This window comes from Ovis canadensis, chromosome 24, assembly GCF_042477335.2.
Source record: "Ovis canadensis isolate MfBH-ARS-UI-01 breed Bighorn chromosome 24, ARS-UI_OviCan_v2, whole genome shotgun sequence".
NCBI lineage: Eukaryota > Metazoa > Chordata > Mammalia > Artiodactyla > Bovidae > Ovis > Ovis canadensis.
This window is the reverse complement of record NC_091268.1, coordinates 49,750,631-49,768,095: the sequence shown is the minus strand read 5'-3', so window position 1 is coordinate 49,768,095 and position 17,465 is coordinate 49,750,631. Positions and strand designations below refer to the sequence as shown.

The following is a 17,465-nucleotide window of genomic DNA, read 5'->3' as shown; positions in this document are numbered from 1 at the left end:
GTCAGACACGACTGAAGCGACTTAGCAGCGAGTTGTGCACACCTGAAAAAACCGCCCCTGCGGCAGGGAGAACCTACAAACCTGCAAGTAGGCACAGTCACTTTTGCTGCCTTTAGTGCCCAGAGCTCAGCAGCAGGGGAGGAGCCTGCCTGAAACACCCAGACCCACCCCAGCCACACCCCCCAGAGTGAGTCATCACAGCTCTGGCCGTGATTAGGCATTTTAAGCAGGTACCATTTGAAAAGACCCTGATGCTGGGACAGATTGAAGGCGGGAGGAGAAGGGGACGACAGAGGATGAGATGGTTGGATGGCATTGCCGACTCCATGGACATGAGCTTGAGCATGCTCCGGGAGTTGGTAATGGACAGGGAAGCCTGGCGTGCTGCAGTCCATGGGGTCGCAAAGAGTGAGACACGACTGAGCAACTGAACTGAACCTCAGGAGATGCTACTCTGGATCCCCACACCACACCCCTACCACCAATACCTTGAAAAACACTGGTTTGGAGCATAGAAAGTACCATCATTATTTTAATTCTCTGTTTTCAACATTTATCATATGGGGGGTAAAACTGAGTTAGAGGAGAGACATTCTACTGACTTCTGAAAATAGGAACGTAACTAAACCAGCGTTAACTAAACTTGGTTTCCAAGGTATATGGGAGGAGGGCTGTGTGGAAACCGTATCTTCCATTATCACCACTGGAAACAGGCACGGTTTCCCCTCCTCCCCTTTGGAAGTTTATCTATGTTTACTGTCCAGCATTCACAACTAAAGTGATCTACTGCTGAGTCATTTCAGGCGTGTCCGACTCTGTGCGACTCCATAGGCGGCAGCCCACTAGGCTCCTCTGTCTCTGGGATTCTCCAGGCAAGAATATTGGAGTGAGGTGCCATTGCCTTCTCCAATGCTTGAAAGTGAAAAGTGAAAGTGAAGTTGCTCAGTCATGTCCGACCCTTAGCGACCCCATGGACTGCAGCCCACCAGGCTCCTCCATCCATGGGACTTTCCAGGCAAGAGTACTGGAGTGGGGTGCCATTGCCTTCTCCGAAGTGATCTACAACCTCTATGTAATAACACAGATCAGTAAGGAGAACCACCTGAGAAATTAACCTGGGGCAAGTCCTTGGGCAATTTTCCCTTTTCTTGTTCCCCAGGATGTAGCAAAAAAAAATTTTTTTGAGGGGGGGGCACATCTGTGCTGCGTCAGGCTTCTCAAGCTGTGTCACACACTTGCGATCTTAGTTCCCTGAGCAGGAATCAAGCCCACGTCCCCTGCACTGGCAGGCGGATTCTTAACCACTGGACCACCAGGGAAGATCCCATAGCAAACATTTATTGAGCAAACACTAAGCTGAAATCCAAAGGGTTCTGAACTGCACTTTGTTGGGCAACACGATCCTCACCTTCAAGGGCTCTGGGTCTGATGAGGGATACAGACAAGAAAGTCAGGCTGGTGATGCTCAGGGTGCTGCGTGGGCATGGGCCCCAGGCCTCCAGGATGAGCGGAGGCTAGCTCAGATCAGAAACTCAGATCAGAAACCAGAGGTGACGATGGCCTGAATTAGAATAGACGAGGTGGGGAGAGCAAAAAAGAGGGGCTCGGGGGATTTCAGAGACAGAATTCACAGGACTTGAATTCTCCTTGTGGGGAGTCAGGATCTAGAGAGTTCTACAAATCTACAGAGTTACCAGCTGTGCCGTGTGGTGGACCCTCCCTAAGCGGGTAGGGGACCAGGAGGTGGAGCAGGGATGTGAGGGAACCATGAGGCCTCTAGCTGTGGGCGTGGTGAAGCGGGGGCCATGGGACACGTCCTGCCAGGCTGGGAAGAGATCAGGGTTGTAGGTGATGATACAGGAGCCCTCAGGCCAAACAGTGAGTGGGTGAGAAAACTCAGGGAGAAGTGTAGAGAGAGGGACCGGGGCAGGATCCTGAGAAACACCCGTATTGAGTGGACAGACAGAAGAAGAGACGCCCGCGTAGGGTGCGGGGTAGAGTCTGGTGGGCTCACCAAAGAAAGAAGGAGGGTTTCCGGGTGGAAGGAGGGGGACGCAGGGGCACACAGGGCAGTGGCTGGGACATCTGGATTTAGCAGCACAAAGGGCTGTGACTCCAGGTGGCTGAGGAGGAAACAAAGGAAGTGATGACAGCTCTCTGAGAGGTTTATAGTCTGATGTGTAGGGGAGAGGCCACAGAGGGAGTGGAGAGGAGACTGAGGGGGAGAAGGATGGCTGTCAACAGGGTCGGGGAAGTGCTGGGGACTGAGTGAGGAAGAAGGGTCAGAAAGCGGGATATCTGAATTTAAGAGTTCACACTGGGAATTCCCCAGCAGTCCAGTAGTTAGGACTCACTGCAGGGGCGCAGGGTTCGATCCTTGGAAGTTCACAGAGGGTGATGATAAGCGCTGGGCTTTAGGAGTGAATGGTCAAGGGACTGGATACGCTGTCCACGCCAGCGGGGAGGCCATCCTGGCTAGGAGCTGGGGGAGGGAGGAAGACAGCAAGGACCACAGTGTTCACGGAATGAGGGGTCACAGTGGATGAGGTCACCGGCATGGGGTGACCTCTGGGACGTGCCTCCCAGAATTGCCTTTTTCAAATATGGGGTGGCCAAGGCCTCAGAAAAGGCGGTGACTTGCCAGACCACCAGCCACGGGAGTGTCAGCAGAGACTGGAACCCAGACCTCCCTGATGAGCGGCTAGTACTATGCACCTTGACCTGAACCACCTTGGCTTCTGCGTAACCCCCATGCAACAACCTGGGCACCTGAGTGGGCTCTGCAACTGTGAGTACTGTGATCATTAAACTTCTCTCCTTTCAACTTGGTGCTGTCAGCATGCTTAATCTCATAGGGTGGGGAACGCTGTTTTCTGGGTTTGGTTAGTAAACGAGCTCTGGAAAGCCCTGGTAATTATGACTTACATTCTACTTCTGTCCAGACAGGCTGGATAAATGTGCCTGGGGGTGGGAGCGTGGCTACCAGGCCTAGTAAGCTTTCTAAAGGATGTGCAATCAGGGTTCAGAAGTGAGAACTCAAGCAAAGGACTCTGTTGCTCAAACAATGTTCACCTGTGATGCAATTACAGCCGTTAGCAAAGTGTTCAGAATGTTTTCTTCCTTTTTGAATACCAAAAACATTTTATATTGGGGTATAGCCGATTAACAATGTTGTGGTAGTTTCAGGTGAACAAATAAATTAAAAACAAATTTTTTAAAAAGAATGTTTTTCCTGTTTTCCAGTCCACATTATCAACTGCCAGAGGTGTGAAAGCCACACTATGTTTTTTGTGGACTTTGCTCCCCGAAATACAACAATCTCTTTCCTGTTGCCACGGGTGGGAGGGGCAGTAATCAGACCCCAGGATTTTCCTCATTGCCTTGTTAGGGCGGTAAACACAGGGAAACTAGCTTAGTCCGCTCTTAAGCATGCTCTTGAAATAAAAGGTGTCATTCTGGCTCTCAGCATGGGTCTTGAAGTATAAATGGATCTGGCCTGGCATACCTGCTAACATTTACTCATCCAATTGTCAGAAAACTTGGACTGGGCGACAGGAATGGAATTTTTCTTTTTTCTTCTCTTTGGATAAATGTGTCACGGTGCCATGCTGTTGTGACAGATGGAAAAATCCTATGTAGGGCAAGCAGGAAGGGCTCCGAGGGCCCGCCTGGCACGGTGGGTGGATGGGAACCCATCTCTCCTCTCAGTGAGTTACCCATATGCACTTCCTGAAAAGACCGTTCCTGTTTGAATGTCTGGGTTATAAAACCGGAGAGTTCACCACTCCCGCTGAGAGGTTCCCTGCTGCCTGGAACGGAAGGAGCCAGAGGCACCGAGGAAAACTCTTTCTCCCCCAGGACTCTGCCCACCAAGCATGCTGCACTCGGGTGAGGACCCCGTAGGTCTCGCTGGGCCTGGTGGGTGGGGCTGCAGTTCCAGGTGACCAGCTCCGGGTGTGTGCTCGGCCTGGGGTCGCTGTCCACCTGGCAAATGGGGGCGTAGCCGCCCACACCTTCCCCAATGGAGCCTCCTTTCCTCTACACCCCTTCTCCCCCGGCCACCCACCGTCCGCCCGGCAGACTGATAACGAGATCCCACCCGTCCACAGGGTCAGTGACCGGTCCTGGGCGTCCCCCGGGGCTCACCCTGGGAACCTGAGGCTCCTACTGTGTGTTCAGACTCACACGCGTCCCGCAGACTAGGGCTCACCCTTCCCTGGACTCGCGGGCCAGACCCAGGGGCACAGAAAGCGCAGCCTCCCCATTCCGTTGCTGGGGAGGGAGAGCGAGGGATGCCCAGGCTTCCGGCTCTCATCACTGCCGCGGCGCGGATCCCTGCTCACGGCCACCCGCGGCGCGCCCAGGAACCAGGAAAGATGAGCACCCTTCTCGGGTTTTCGTGTCCCGGCGGGAGCGGCGCCAGCGCGGAAGGGACCCCGGGGGACCCCCAGTGAGGGGACTACGCGCCCCGCCCCTCCTGGCCCGCATCATCACGTGGCCCGCGGCGCCCCCGCGGGCCGGTCACGTGACAGCCGCGCTGTTGCCGTGGCAGCGGCTGCGGCTGGGCGGCGGGGGGGCGGGGCAGCCGGCGGGGGCGGGGCCCGGGGGACCCCGCGGGACTGGCTGAAGGAGGGAGGGGGCCGCGCTCGGCGCCCGGGCCGGGCCACCGGGCCGCGCCAGAGCCGCCAGCCGCGCGCCCGAGCCGGAGTCGGGCCGGGAGGGCAGAGCAAAGATCGGTGAGTGCTCACTGCGGGTGTCGGGCGAGGGCGGCGGGATCTCCGCCCCGGCGGGGGGCGGGGGCGACCGGAATTGCACCCGGAGACCCCAGCTTCTTCCTAGGCAGGCCTACGGGACGACTGTGAGGTTGGGACCCCAAGCCCGCGGGATCCCCGGGCGGGGTGCGGAGCCGCCAGGATGACTGGGAGGTTGCCAGACGCGGAGAGATGCGGGCCGCATGCGGGTCCCCTGGCTGCTAGGGAGTGCTGAAGGGAAGGAACAGGGCTGCAGGCGGGTTCCTCCAGGGAGACCCAGGGGAGGAGGGGAGCTGGGCCTCCCGTGTGCGGGTGTGACAGAGTCAGAAACAGCCGTTTCTGCGTGGCACTCGCCATTGCTCATGCCCCAGATGTTTAAGGGAACTTGACAGTCAAACCCCCAAACCCACCCCCTGGAAATGTTTCCCACGGCCAGAGACAGCGTTACGGTAATTCTACGAGATCTCTTTTCTCTGACCGCCGCTTATATGAAAACAAAACCAAAAGACCACAAGGTTCGGCCAGGAGAGCATCCTTTGGCTCCTCTGCCACCTGACGGAAAGGTCAGGCTCCATCTTGCCCCGCCCCACCCGCTGCCTGAGCAGAGCCCTGGAGTCTGAGGACCAGACTCTGCCTCTGGGGGAGGCCGGGTGGGCAGGAGGCTTGGCCCGGGGTAGGACTCTGGGGCTGAGGGGCCGCGGATGGGTTTGAATCCAGTCTTTGCTGCTCCCTCTGCAGGAAGTGGTTTCTCTGTCCTCGGGACCCACAGGCCCACCTCACCACCCCAGCTCCAAGCAGACAGACAACCCTTCCCAAATCCTGCCACTGGAGACATCAGTAGAGCTGAGGCCGCCCCGCCACCGCCTAGGCCACCGTCAGCCCTCACTGCCCATGAAGTTCTCCACTCTCCAACTTGGGCTCAGCTCACCTTCACGGACGGTCCCCATCTCCACCCCATTCATCTTTCTGGAGGCCACCAGGCCTTCCTGCCCTTCCCAGTCGGCCAAGTGTTTGAGCACACAGACCAGATAGAGCCCCGATGGCTCCCTCACCAACTCCTCCCAAGCCCGAGCGTCTGGGCAGCTCTGGGCAGCGCCAGGGCAAGTCCAGCACAGTCCTACCACCCGGGCCGCACATACTCCCTGAATCTTGCTTCCACCACGGCTCCCCTGGCCCCCTCTGCAGCCAGCCTTCCTGCCCTGCCTCTCAGACCCTCCCCAAGTGGGCACCATCTTGTCTTTGCAGGAGGGTCCCTCTTTGCCAACACTACCTTTACCAGCTGTGTCCTGGTCCCTGCTCCCTTGCAGGGACCGTCTCCTGGCCCAAGAGTAGAGGCAGCCAGCCAGCGCCTTGTCCACCCTGTCAGCCCCCACACTGGCTCCACTACAGCAGCATTTAACTCACTGGACAAGAATCTCCCCCAACTTAGGCCACTCCCCCACTGAACATCATCATCTTTCATCTTTGATCCTTAAGTACCAAATGCAGTCTTACCTTAGGGCCCAGGAAGCGTTTACTGGATGCAGGACAGAGGATGGATCCTCTGAGGGGGCAAAGGTTGTGCCTTTTACCCTTCCAGAGGCTGGACAGTGTCTTCATCAACCCCATGGGCTCACTTCTGTTATGCAGCGGAGCAAAAAGAGGAAAAAACAAATGCATTTCCCAGTGATGCCATTCTAAATTATTTGGAGCCAGCCAATGGATTGGTTAGTGAACAACATTTCTCTGAATTCTCCCCAAGGGAAGGGACATTCCTGTGATTGAAATGCTCACAAGCTGTGCTGCTAGCTGCAGATGTGGGTGGGGGCCGGGGTGGTGGTGACCAAGTTTCCAAGTCAGCCCTCTTGTAAATGACCTAGTAATTGGCATACCCGGGCAGAAAAAGAAGAGCACAGAGCTGTTCTCTGGGGACCCTGTTGGTCAGTAAAAGCTGTGCGTCCATGGCCTGGCGCAAAACAAAGAGGAAGGGACCCCCAAAAAGAGAGAGCCTCCCCCCTCCCCAGGACCCTCCCAGAGAATCCACTTAGGGACTGGCATGGGCAGATCAAGTTTGGGGCATTTCCTCAGCCACAGACCCTGGTAAACACCCTCTATCCCGCCCTCCCATCCCCAACCTGGCTCCCTGGGACCTAGGAACGCTGATCTGTTTTTAATAGCCTTAAGTAGGCTTTTCACCGGGCCCATGCGGGCCTGAAGGTACAAGTTAATATCTGATGCTAAGTGAGCTGTGAGGTGCCTATGCCCTTGAAGCCTGCCCTACAGATTAATTAGAGCTGATCCTGAGGGCTGCTGCAGGGCCAGCCCCTTGGGCCACACAAGACCGCCAATCCCCTATTTGGATTAGTGGAGATTTGCGTTTAAATTCACAAATCTCGAAAGATCAGCCCTTCTGATCTTCATCCTGTGTTACTGTCAAACCACACGTCTACTGGGATGACTCGAGGGGTCTCCAGCCTCCATTTCTTGAAAAGAATAAACCCCCAAACCATGTTCATGTCAATTGACCAATTTGATTTTTCATTTTGCTAGTTTCCACTGCACCCTGGATGTAGCTTCAGCAAGCTATAAATCAGTTATTTTCAGGGTGAACTGTGCTGATTTAAATTGAAGTGAGATTTGAGAAATTAGCAGCTGCATGGAAACACTGATTTCATAGTTGGCACCTGGCTGTTGGAAAGCAATTTGGAGTCTTTAGGCTCCATTCTCTCGTTTAAGACCCCAATAGGGTGGAGAAGGCAATGGCAACCCACTCCAGGATTCTTGCCTGGAGAATCCCATGGACAGAGGAGCCTGATGGGCTACAGTCCATGGGGTCGCAGAGTTGGACACGACTGAGCGACTAACAGGATGGGCATGTCTCCACGTGAAGATGAACAAGTTGGAAAAGTCAGGTGGTGTGCTTAGAATCACATGGCTGGGTCAAATCCAGAAGTATCAGGTCCTAGAAGCTTCCAAAACGCTATAACCCCCTTGTTGAAGGTAGGCGTTTAGGTGCTTTCGGCCAGCCTTGGAATTCTGTTCACCCAAGAGCCATGCTCAGTTGGAGCTTTTCTGAGCTCAGGAGAGGAGACCAGATACCAGCTTTGTGGAGGAACACTGGACGCTGAGGTGGGTCCTAAAGATGCACCCGCTTGACCCTTCTTTCCCACAGGTGGTCCCTACATTCCTGAGTGGGGACAAGCCTCAGAGGCCAGGGCCCCACCCTCGTGCACCCCTGGATCCTGTGGCCCTGGCACAGGGTGTACATAGCGGGCCCCCAGGGAAGGTAGAAGGGACTTGGGAGTCTGGCTTCTCCATGTGTGGGGGACCCTCGGGTATATCTGAGTGTCTCTCCCGCCCCCAGCCTGGCCCCCACCATGAGCGCCGAGCTCAACGTGCCTGTGGACCCCTCTGCTCCCACCTGCTCGGAACCCGGCCACAAGGGCATGGATTACCGGGACTGGGTTCGCCGCAGCTACCTGGAACTGGTCACCTCCAACCACCACTCCGTGCAGGCGCTCTCCTGGAGGAAACTCTACCTGAGCAGGGCCAAGCTAAAGGCCTCCAGCCGGACGTCTGCCCTCCTCTCGGGCTTTGCCATGGTGAGTGGAAACACGTGGTGGGAAATACAGCCAGTAAGGTGGGCTTCTGCTCACCGAAATCCTGTGATGCTTCAGGGAGCAAAGCCCACCCTCTGGGCCCTGCTAGCAGCCAGGATGGACCATTAGGAAGTCTCTGTCCAGAGACTTCCCTGGAGGTCCAGGGGCTAAGACTGCACTCTGAATGCAGGGGAGCCTGGGTTCAATCCCTGGTCAGGGAACTAGATCCCACAGGCTGCAACTTAAGATCCCACGTGCTGCAAATAAGACCCTTCCCCCACCCCCACCCTCCAATGAAAGTCTCCGCCCAGGTCCCACCCCCTCCAAGGGGTTTGGTCTGGCAACAGGAAGGGCGACCTGGGGCACCCAGGGGAGTCCCCAAGCCCTCAGAAGGCCTCCAAGAGTTTGGGAATGTGAGCAGGGACTGCAGAACGGGCCGGTTTGCTCAGTGTAACCCAGCTGGGCACGCACACGCCCCCCCGAAGTGATGAAGTGGAGCTTCTGGCCTGACTCCTAGCTGCCTGGTTATGCTTTCCTTCTGAGTCACCCCCCAGGGCGAGTCTGTCTGGGGAGAATCTGCAGGCCCCCAGGAAGGGCCACGTCTCATATTGACTCCGAAGCCCGCAGACCTCATCCCTCCAGGGATCGTCCCAGAGCACGGGGATGTCAGGATCCCAGTGAGAAATGCGGCCACTGCTCCTCCTCTGTTGTCTGCTAGGAAGTCCTATTGGGCTGGAAGCAATTCTTTTTTTTTTTTTTAATGTGGAAACAATTGTTTTCCCATAACCTAGGGTGTCAGTTGTCCAGTGGGTATGCAGAAAATAGAAAGGTGTCTGAGAGAGCCAGTGTGGCCATTCCCCTGACAAGGGCCTGCCAGACAGAGGTGCCGGTCACCCTCGGAGAAATGAGACATTGTGTAGTCAGGCTGTGACTTCGTACAGGGCGGGGCAGTGGTCACCGCATTTAGAGGGCAGTCAGTCTGGGTTCGGGCCTGTGGTTTAAAGCAAACGCTGATTCAGGTCTTGCGAATTATTTTTTAAAAAACAGGGTCTTTCCTGATGTCCAGTGGCTAAGACAGCTCCCAAAGCAAGGGGCCCGGGTTTGATCCCTGGACAGGGAACCACATCCCACAAGCCACAACTAAAGATCCTGCATGCCACAACTAAGGCCCGGCACTGCCGTATAAATACATATTAAAAAAAAAAAAAAAAGCCCATAATTACAAAAGTGTCCAATCACATGGGGCAAAATTTTGGCTCAAAATGATTTTCTTTCATCACATTGAAAAAGGAATATTTTCTCAAGCTTAATTTTAAGAAATATGCAAGAGAATTTTCGATGTCATAATTAAAATGAGATCTTGGGCTTCCCTGGTGGTCCAGTGGCAAAGACTAGGCTCCCAATGCAGGGGGTGGGGTGGCGCGGTTTGATCCCTGGATGGGGAACGAGATCCCTGCGGAGCCAAAGAAATATTTTAAAAGTTAAATTTTGTTTTCTACCTTCACAGAAGAATTATAGTACTGCATTAAGTTTTTCTGGCCTGTGTGTATATGTATATATGTATATATATATATATATATATCTTTTATCTTTGGAAAACTAACTCTGAGAAGCACTGCCCAATTGAATGCAGTAGGATGGTTTCCATTCTGTGTGGGGCCCAGGTCTTGGAAATCACTTCCTGTCTGTGGGCGGTCTCTTGAGACTACAGTTTGGATTTCCAAATTTAGGGAAGTCACTTTTTCCAACAAAATGCTCACCCAAGTTGAAGGTTACAAAACCCGTCATTGAAATTTGAAAACAAGCCCTGTGAAGCTACAAAACAAAGAGTGAATCCTGGAGGATTAGTTTGAGACTTAACGGCAGGCTTCAGGGGTGTGAAGTGGCCTGAGAATGGGAGCAGTGACCTTTGAGAGGCAGGGGTGGAAATAAAAATGCATTTTCTCAGCTTTCATGGAGTATCTCCTCTGTGTCAGCCAGTACGCCCTTTAAGCCGGCAGGGACACATTTCAGAAACCACACAGACCCCAGTAAATCAGATAATTGTTCAGACTGCAAAGCCACCTAGGAGAAAGAAGTGATGAATACTGATCGTCAGCCAGTATTTCCGCTGTGGAAACTATCGCTGAATTAGGACGGGGTCATGGAAAAATGGACAGGCGGTGCTCCGCGCGGAGCCTGTTCTGTGTATCTTGTCGTCAGTCACGTCTGGCTCTTTGCGGCTCTCTGTATTATGTATTCCCTAATTAGAATTGCAAAGCTGGTCCCTTGTCCAACAGGTGCTCACGCCTGACCTTAAGCTTATTTCTTCATGTTTATCCTGCCCCTAACACAGAGGCTCTTTGCGGCTCTCTGTATTATGTATTCCCTAATTAGAATTGCAAAGCTGGTCCCTTGTCCAACAGGTGCTCACGCCTGACCTTAAGCTTATTTCATGTTTATCCTGCCCCTAACACAGAAAACCTGTGATCCGAGGCCTGTGATAAAATATTTACATAAATACACTGAAATATGGCCTTTGGCCTTTTCTCCTGCAGTGGAACAAAACTGCTTTCCTTGCTGGCCTTTTAATCATCTTTGTTTCTTATCTCTGCACCCTCTGAGGTTCACGACATCCTTTTTTGTTGGGTCACGTTCTTTGTGGTCACAAGAGCCTACCCAGGCTACCAGGGCACTGAGAAAGGACCACCCCTCCCTCACCTTGGCAATGTGGCCACCGACTCTTTGGAGCAGTAATCATTGCAGAGTTTCCGTTCAAGCTGTGGTCCATTAGGACTGACATTATCTTTTTCCCTACCAAGGGTTCCATCTCCACTGAGGACAGAATGAGGGGATAAGGCAATAGTTGCTAGAAGTTGTGAAATCTTTTTTGTAAATTTCTTAAAACTAGGATGGCTCTGGGAGTTCCCTGGCGGTCCAGTGGTCAGTGATTGGGACTCTGGCACCTTTTTTTTTTTTGGCTGGTGTGGCCCTGGGTTCAATCCCTGGTCAGGGAACTAAGATCCCACAAGCCGCACAGTTCAGGGAAAAACGAACAAACAAACAAACAGGGATGGCTTAGATCTAGGAGACAAACAGTGAGTGGAAGGGCCTTCTGGCTTCCCTCTGCCTCCCTGCTCCTGCTGTCTTAATGGGTCTGGTTTCTTATCGTTGGGTACTTGAGAGAAAGCCCTTGGTGAGCCAAGACTAGGTCTGCAGAGCTGGGGTGGGGCGTGGGCCCCAGGGGAGCCATCTCAAGTGGGCTGGGTGTGACCTGGGGAAGCATGGCAGGAGCTTGGGGCCCAGTCCGGATTTTGAAAGCCCCTTAGGGCTTCTGGTGAGCAAGTCTCAGCCTAAATAGACACCCACTGCTACAGAGATAGGGAGAAGACAGTGGCAACCCACTTCAGTACTCCTGCCTGGGAAATCCCATGGATGGAGGAGCCTGGTAGGCTACAGTCCATGGGGTTGTGAACAGTCGGACACGACTGAGCGACTTACTTTCACTTTTCACTTTCATGTACTGGAGGAGAAAATGACAACCCACTCCAGTATTGTTGCCTGGAGAATCCCAGGGACGGGAGCCTGGTGGGCTGCCGTCTATGGGGTCACAGAGTCGGACACGACTGACGTGACTTAGCAGCTACAGAGATAAGCTGGGGCTTCTAGTCCTTTGGTGGGCCTCTTATTCCCTTTCACTTAAAAGTGATTTATATGTTATTGAAGTGAATACACACGCGGTTTAAAACCCCAGCAGCCCCTGGTTCCCACCCCTGGAGGAGCCCCTCCGTCTCCATGTGGAATTTGGGAATTACTGGTTTCTTACACTTTCTAGACATTACCTTGGCCTAGCTGTGACCGCTGCTGAAGATTCAGCTGTTTTCCCAGCCCAGGCCATTTCCCAGCTTCCCCGTCTTGCCATTGTTCTCATGTATATGGCTATTCCCGGCCTTTGGAGATGAGGCTGCTCCTTCCTGCTTTTGGTCTCAGCTGACAGAGGCACTCTGTGGCTTGTGTGAGTCCGTCCAGTGTACAGCTCTGAGTCTGGGGGTCATCAGGAGCCTCCATTGTTCCTTTTTTTTTAAACCCCATGAAAGGTCAGGTTGTTTTGAAAAGCAGCAGTTGTTGGCAGCTAAGTCCCACTGCAGCCTGGCTCTGCTATCAACAGCAGTGTTGCATTTTCCCAGGGAAGTGTGGCCTCTGCCTTGGGCCGGAGCTGGGCACCCCCAGTACACCTCTGTCCATGGCACCTAGGGGGAGATCTCGGAGGGACACAGTGCTTCTTTAGCCTTTTCTGTACTTTTTAGATTGCCCTTAGTGAGATCTTCTCTAGCATATCAGAAAAAAATTCACAGTGTGTGAATAGGGGAGGAGAGTGCCCTCTGCTCTGCGGAGGCCCCGACTCAGCAGCCCCTCTGCCTTGCAGGTGGCCATGGTGGAGGTGCAGCTGGAGACGCAATACCAGTACCCGCGGCCGCTGCTCATTGCCTTCAGCGCCTGCACCACGGTGCTGGTGGCCGTGCACCTGTTCGCCCTGCTCATTAGCACGTGCATCCTGCCCAACGTGGAGGCCGTGAGCAACATCCACAACCTCAACTCCATCAGCGAGTCCCCGCACGAGCGCATGCACCCCTACATCGAGCTGGCCTGGGGCTTCTCCACCGTGCTGGGCATCCTGCTCTTCCTGGCCGAGGTGGTGCTGCTCTGCTGGATCAAGTTCCTGCCCGTGGACGCACGCCACCAGCCGGGCCCCCCGCCAGGCCCCGGCGGCCACACGGGCTGGCAGGCCGCCCTGGTGTCCACCATCATCATGGTGCCCGTGGGCCTCATCTTCGTGGTCTTCACCATCCACTTCTACCGCTCGCTGGTGCGCCATAAGACCGAGCGGCACAACCGCGAGATCGAGGAGCTGCACAAGCTCAAGGTGCAGCTGGACGGGCACGAGCGCAGCCTGCAGGTGGTGTGAGCGCATGCGCTCCCGGCGCGGCCGCCGCGGCGCCTGCATCACTTGGCATGGACCGGAACTCGCTTGCCTCCTGGACAGTTTCAGACACGCGCATGGCCAACCGGGCCGCCGAGTCTCTGCCAGACGGTTCTAGACCAAAGTTCTACTTCTGTCTTAATGCTGTTAAGACCTGGCTCGTTTCCCCTCAGAGGATGGAACTCTTCAGTTAAAGGGGAGACTGATGGCTAAGAGCTCAGGGTAAAGAAAGGCTGAGTCCTTGGCCGTGGGGACTTACTGAGGCAAGGAGGCCGGGCTCTGGGTTGTAACGGGTGGTCACGGGTCTCCTCAGAGACATGGACCGAGTGGCCAGCTCGGGGCGGGAGCCTGGCAGGGGCCTGGAGAGTCAAGGCAGCATCCTGAGTTCAGGGAAGGGATTGCACCTTGACTCTGGAGCTGGGCTGGTGGCAGCCCGGGGGCATGAGTGATGCTACCACCCCGCTATGAATAGACTGGGCACCGGATTAATGGCTTGGCCTGGTGCTTCCCTCCCTGCCCTGGAGGGAGTTGGGTGGCCTCGCCTGTGGGGTGGGGGGGGAGGGGAGGCAGGAACCTGGGTAGGGCAAGTCAGCCCAGCAAGTGCATCAGACTAGTCAGGCCTTGGATGAGATGTCCAAGGTCGGAGGCCTATGAGGTCAAGAGGCCTGTCTCTAGGCATCCCAGGTGAGGTGCCCACTTGAGGTGGCTAACTGAGGGGTGACCTGAAGCAACCTGGGCTCGAATTCTCTCTTCCCAGACAGCAGGATCCCTGGCCACACTGACACAGCGAGGCCACCAGGTTGGGGAAGGGGCCCCCAGTCCAGAGAGGTCCTTATCTCAACCCCAGATGGTCCCAAGCTGTCAGCCCTCCGAGCTGCGGTTACAGAGGGTGGGACACTGGCCAGGCAGCTGAGCTCACCTGTCTCCCTGCTGCCTGTGGCCCCTGCTGTGGGAGGGGGGCAGCCTGGGGGACTTCCTGTCTAGACAAGGCCGTGGCCTGGCCTGGTCCGTGGGTGGTGGTGTCAGAGGCCAGCCCTGGCCACATTTGGGTTCTGCTTATGACAGCAGGGAGGGCGAGGTCCCATGTAGTGCTCCCCAGGGGCCCCCCAAGCCTTCTGGCCACACCCACCCAGCTCATACTTCTAGTCATGGTTTCTGGTGTTTTCCAGATGGCATCTGGTAGGCCTGAGCCCACGTCTTGGGGCAGAACGTATACGTGCTACAGCCCAGCTCCTCTGTGAGCTTGCTGTGCCCTGAGCTGCTTTTAAGAACCACGTGTACATACTGGCCAGCAGCCGCCAAGAGGGGTGCCTTTTCTTTTGTTTCCACAGTCATCGGACTTCATGCTCCAATGGCATTTCTGTCCACAGCCCAGTAGCTCTGTGGTGTCTGGGTTGTGTGTGCCAGGAAACGCTGCTGGGCCTGGTTGAGGTTTCTGAGATTGTGACGTACTGTCGAGAACGTAAACCTTAACACATCACTCTGAAATGCTGAGAACCACCAGTGCAAGTCGTGGCATTTACGGGGAGCCTGGATGTTGTGTCCTGTGGGGCCAGAGGAGAGCCCTGGTGCCTTCCGAAGGGTGTGTCTCTCATATCCTCTGCTGACATCTGTCGTGACTTGCTCGCTCCCTGGCGCATGTCTCCTCTCCTCCTGGAGCCTTGCTGAAAAGGCTTGTCTGGGTTAATGTGTTTGCTCTGTGCAAGGTCACTGGCGTCACTGCAAGACCACCACTGTGTGTCCTGGTAGGGACCAGCTCTTCCCCACTGCTGGAGGGGGCAGCAGCCCCTTCCTCTAGCCTGAGCCTTTTGAGAGGGGCCTCGTGGCGCTCGCTGCGACCCACTGTCCTGGGCTGCCTGGCGCCCCTGCCCTGTGAGCCAGGCCCATGGAGTGCCCAGCTCCCCCACATCGTGGCAAGCACACCCCAGGTATCAGCCAGGAGCCCGCCGTTAATGCCTGGCCCATGGCGGTGGTGGGAGGGGAGCTTCCTAACCTGGCCACATCAGGGTCACCTAGGTGCCAGGGCAGTGGCACACAGGCAGGGAAGATGCCGCATGACATGTTTTAGACACTGATTAGGAGAACAGTGTTCTTGCAATTTCTTTTTTTCATCCGGCACGTTTTCCCAGCTCCAGCCTTTCTAGTTCCCAGAGGTATGGGGCAAACAGTTTCTGTGAGAACAGAGCTGACCACGGGTTGGGGACTGGTGATGGGGGTCACTCTCAGAGTAGCCCAGAGCATCCTCTGGGGCTGGAGAGTAAGCTATTTGGAGCTGCAGCAGGGCAGTCTGGGAAGGAGAGGGAAGCATATTTACAGGCTAGAAATTCGGTTCCTGGAGGTTTAGCCTGATTGTGAAGAGGGTTCCAAGTATAGTGGCCTCTCTATGGTGAGAGGAGCGGTGTGGGCTTGCCCTATTTTCCTCTGAAAGGAGCCTTCCTGGTGCTCATAAAACAAATGCCCGCAGATATACACAGAGGCCATTTCCAAAGTGGAACACAGTCTCCATTTAGTACCTGACCAGAAGCAAACTCACGGTTTCTATTTTGGACAAACTGCCAGGGCAGAATGTATTTCAGTGTCTTCTAGGAAGGTGCGTGCAGGACAAAACCACACAAGCCTGAGTGGATTGAGGTTCATCTACAGACCTTATCTGTCTTGTGCTGAGAAATGCACTATGCGTGACGTCATGGAGACCACATGTGGTGTACACCCCGCCCCCGTCCTATACATGGATTTTTTAAAAACTGTTGTCCTGGATTGAACTGAATAAATAAAGCTATAACTTGCTCTCTGCTCTTGGTGGGAGGCCACAGGGAGAGGGGATGCTCAGAAGCCCCTTCTCCAACCACTGGTCACCAGTGTCCCAACAGGCTCCCAGGTGAGGGAGGTAGAGGCCCCCTTATTGGAAACTTCTGTCCTTTACTAATAACATTTTTTAGGTTTTTTTGGCATACTGTGCAGTATATGGGATCTTGGCTCCCAACCAGGGATTGATATCATACCCCCCCGCAGTGGAAGCACACAGTATTAACCACTGGCCCACCAGGGAAGTCCCTGTTATTGTTCTTAACGTTCTGGCACTTCAACCCAGAGGGCCAGCCTGTCTCTGCAGCACAAGATGACTGGGCTGCAGTCGTCTTTTTTTTTTTTTGGGGGGGGGGGGGTGGCGGCCAGAAAAGGCCTGGGCTCAGCGCAGAGCTTTAGGCCAGCAAGCCCATTCTGACCATTTCCCGCATGTGCTCAACCAGCCTGCAGACACGGTCCCGACTTGGATGCCTCCAGAAGGGCAAAGGAAGAGAAGGGACAGACCAAAGCTAGAGACTCCTCACTAGGTCCATTAAGACCCTGCTGAGCTGTCTTTCCAGCCCCTGCCATCCCTCTCAGGCTGCTGGGGACACAGTCGGGCGGGTTTTGCACCCGTCTCTGCAGGAAGAGCCTAGAGGACACTGCCTGGCCTCAGCTCAAATGGGGCCCTCTGTTGGTGGAGCACCCTGCAGGCTCCATCCAGGGGCCGGGATGCCCCAAGGCCCAGCCTGTCAAGCCCCCAGCGAGCAGACCACCAGGTCAGTGTGCCTGCTTGGAAACCGATGTGGCAAAATGGGCTGGAATTCTGGCCGCCTTGCCCAAATGCCACCCTGAAGGGTGTGAGGGCTAGCAGGGAGGTCACAGTACCTGAGAAACAGCAGTCCCCCACCAGAAGAGGAGTCTGGGAGCCCACTGCCCCCCGCGGCCGGGGGCTGGGCCCACTCAGTCCTTCTGTTGGGTCTCTGCCAGGGCCACTACACAGACAGTGCAGGGGGACCAGTGGCTCTGCACTCCTGACAGCTCTTGGAAAGTTCCAGAGTAACCATGAAAACCAGTGCTGTGAATGTCTTCAGGCTGTGATAGGGCGCTGGTCCCCTAAGTTTGGCTCCTAGCATGTGGCTGGTGGGCCAGGTATATCGACATATAAGCAGCAGACAACCAGGCTGGCCCCCCAGCCTGCACCGCCATGCCTTCCGCCTCCACAGGCTGCTCCTCACCTGGTCACGAAGGACAGCCGCCCGTCCAGGTCACCACCTCACAGCACTGGCGCCAGGTAAGAGCCACCCTGTGCTGTCCTGAGCTGAGGAGACTCCTCCACAATTTCTAACATCACTGGGGGTTGGGGGCCCAGGCTCCCAGCAGACTGCCCCA

At 55.2% G+C, this 17,465-nt stretch overlaps 1 protein-coding gene and 1 long non-coding RNA gene across 12 annotated transcripts; one reads left to right on the top strand and one right to left on the bottom strand.

Annotated features, from left to right (window-relative positions):
* The first annotated feature begins 3,709 nt into the window (after positions 1-3,709).
* On the top strand, positions 3,710-16,076 carry ORAI2 (ORAI calcium release-activated calcium modulator 2). 11 transcript variants are annotated; one of them, XM_069571277.1, is made up of 5 exons: positions 3,759-3,888; positions 6,331-6,457; positions 7,735-7,859; positions 8,095-8,332; positions 12,735-16,076. In XM_069571277.1, exons 4-5 carry the CDS (start codon positions 8,108-8,110, stop codon positions 13,272-13,274), a joined length of 765 nt encoding a protein of 254 aa, XP_069427378.1. In that variant the 5' UTR covers positions 3,759-3,888; positions 6,331-6,457; positions 7,735-7,859; positions 8,095-8,107; the 3' UTR covers positions 13,275-16,076. The 11 variants fall into 11 exon arrangements, with proteins under 11 accessions (XP_069427383.1, XP_069427382.1, XP_069427381.1 ...); XM_069571279.1 differs by having other exon boundaries at positions 3,793-3,888; positions 6,331-6,461; XM_069571274.1 differs by lacking the exon at positions 3,759-3,888 and adding an exon at positions 4,622-4,736 and having other exon boundaries at positions 5,490-6,457.
* On the bottom strand, positions 9,640-12,213 carry LOC138429592 (uncharacterized). The gene is made up of 2 exons (XR_011252853.1): positions 12,151-12,213; positions 9,640-9,782 (listed from the first exon to the last, which is right to left on the bottom strand). It is a non-coding gene; the product is annotated as an uncharacterized lncRNA (long non-coding RNA).
* Positions 16,077-17,465: the final 1,389 nt, after the last annotated feature.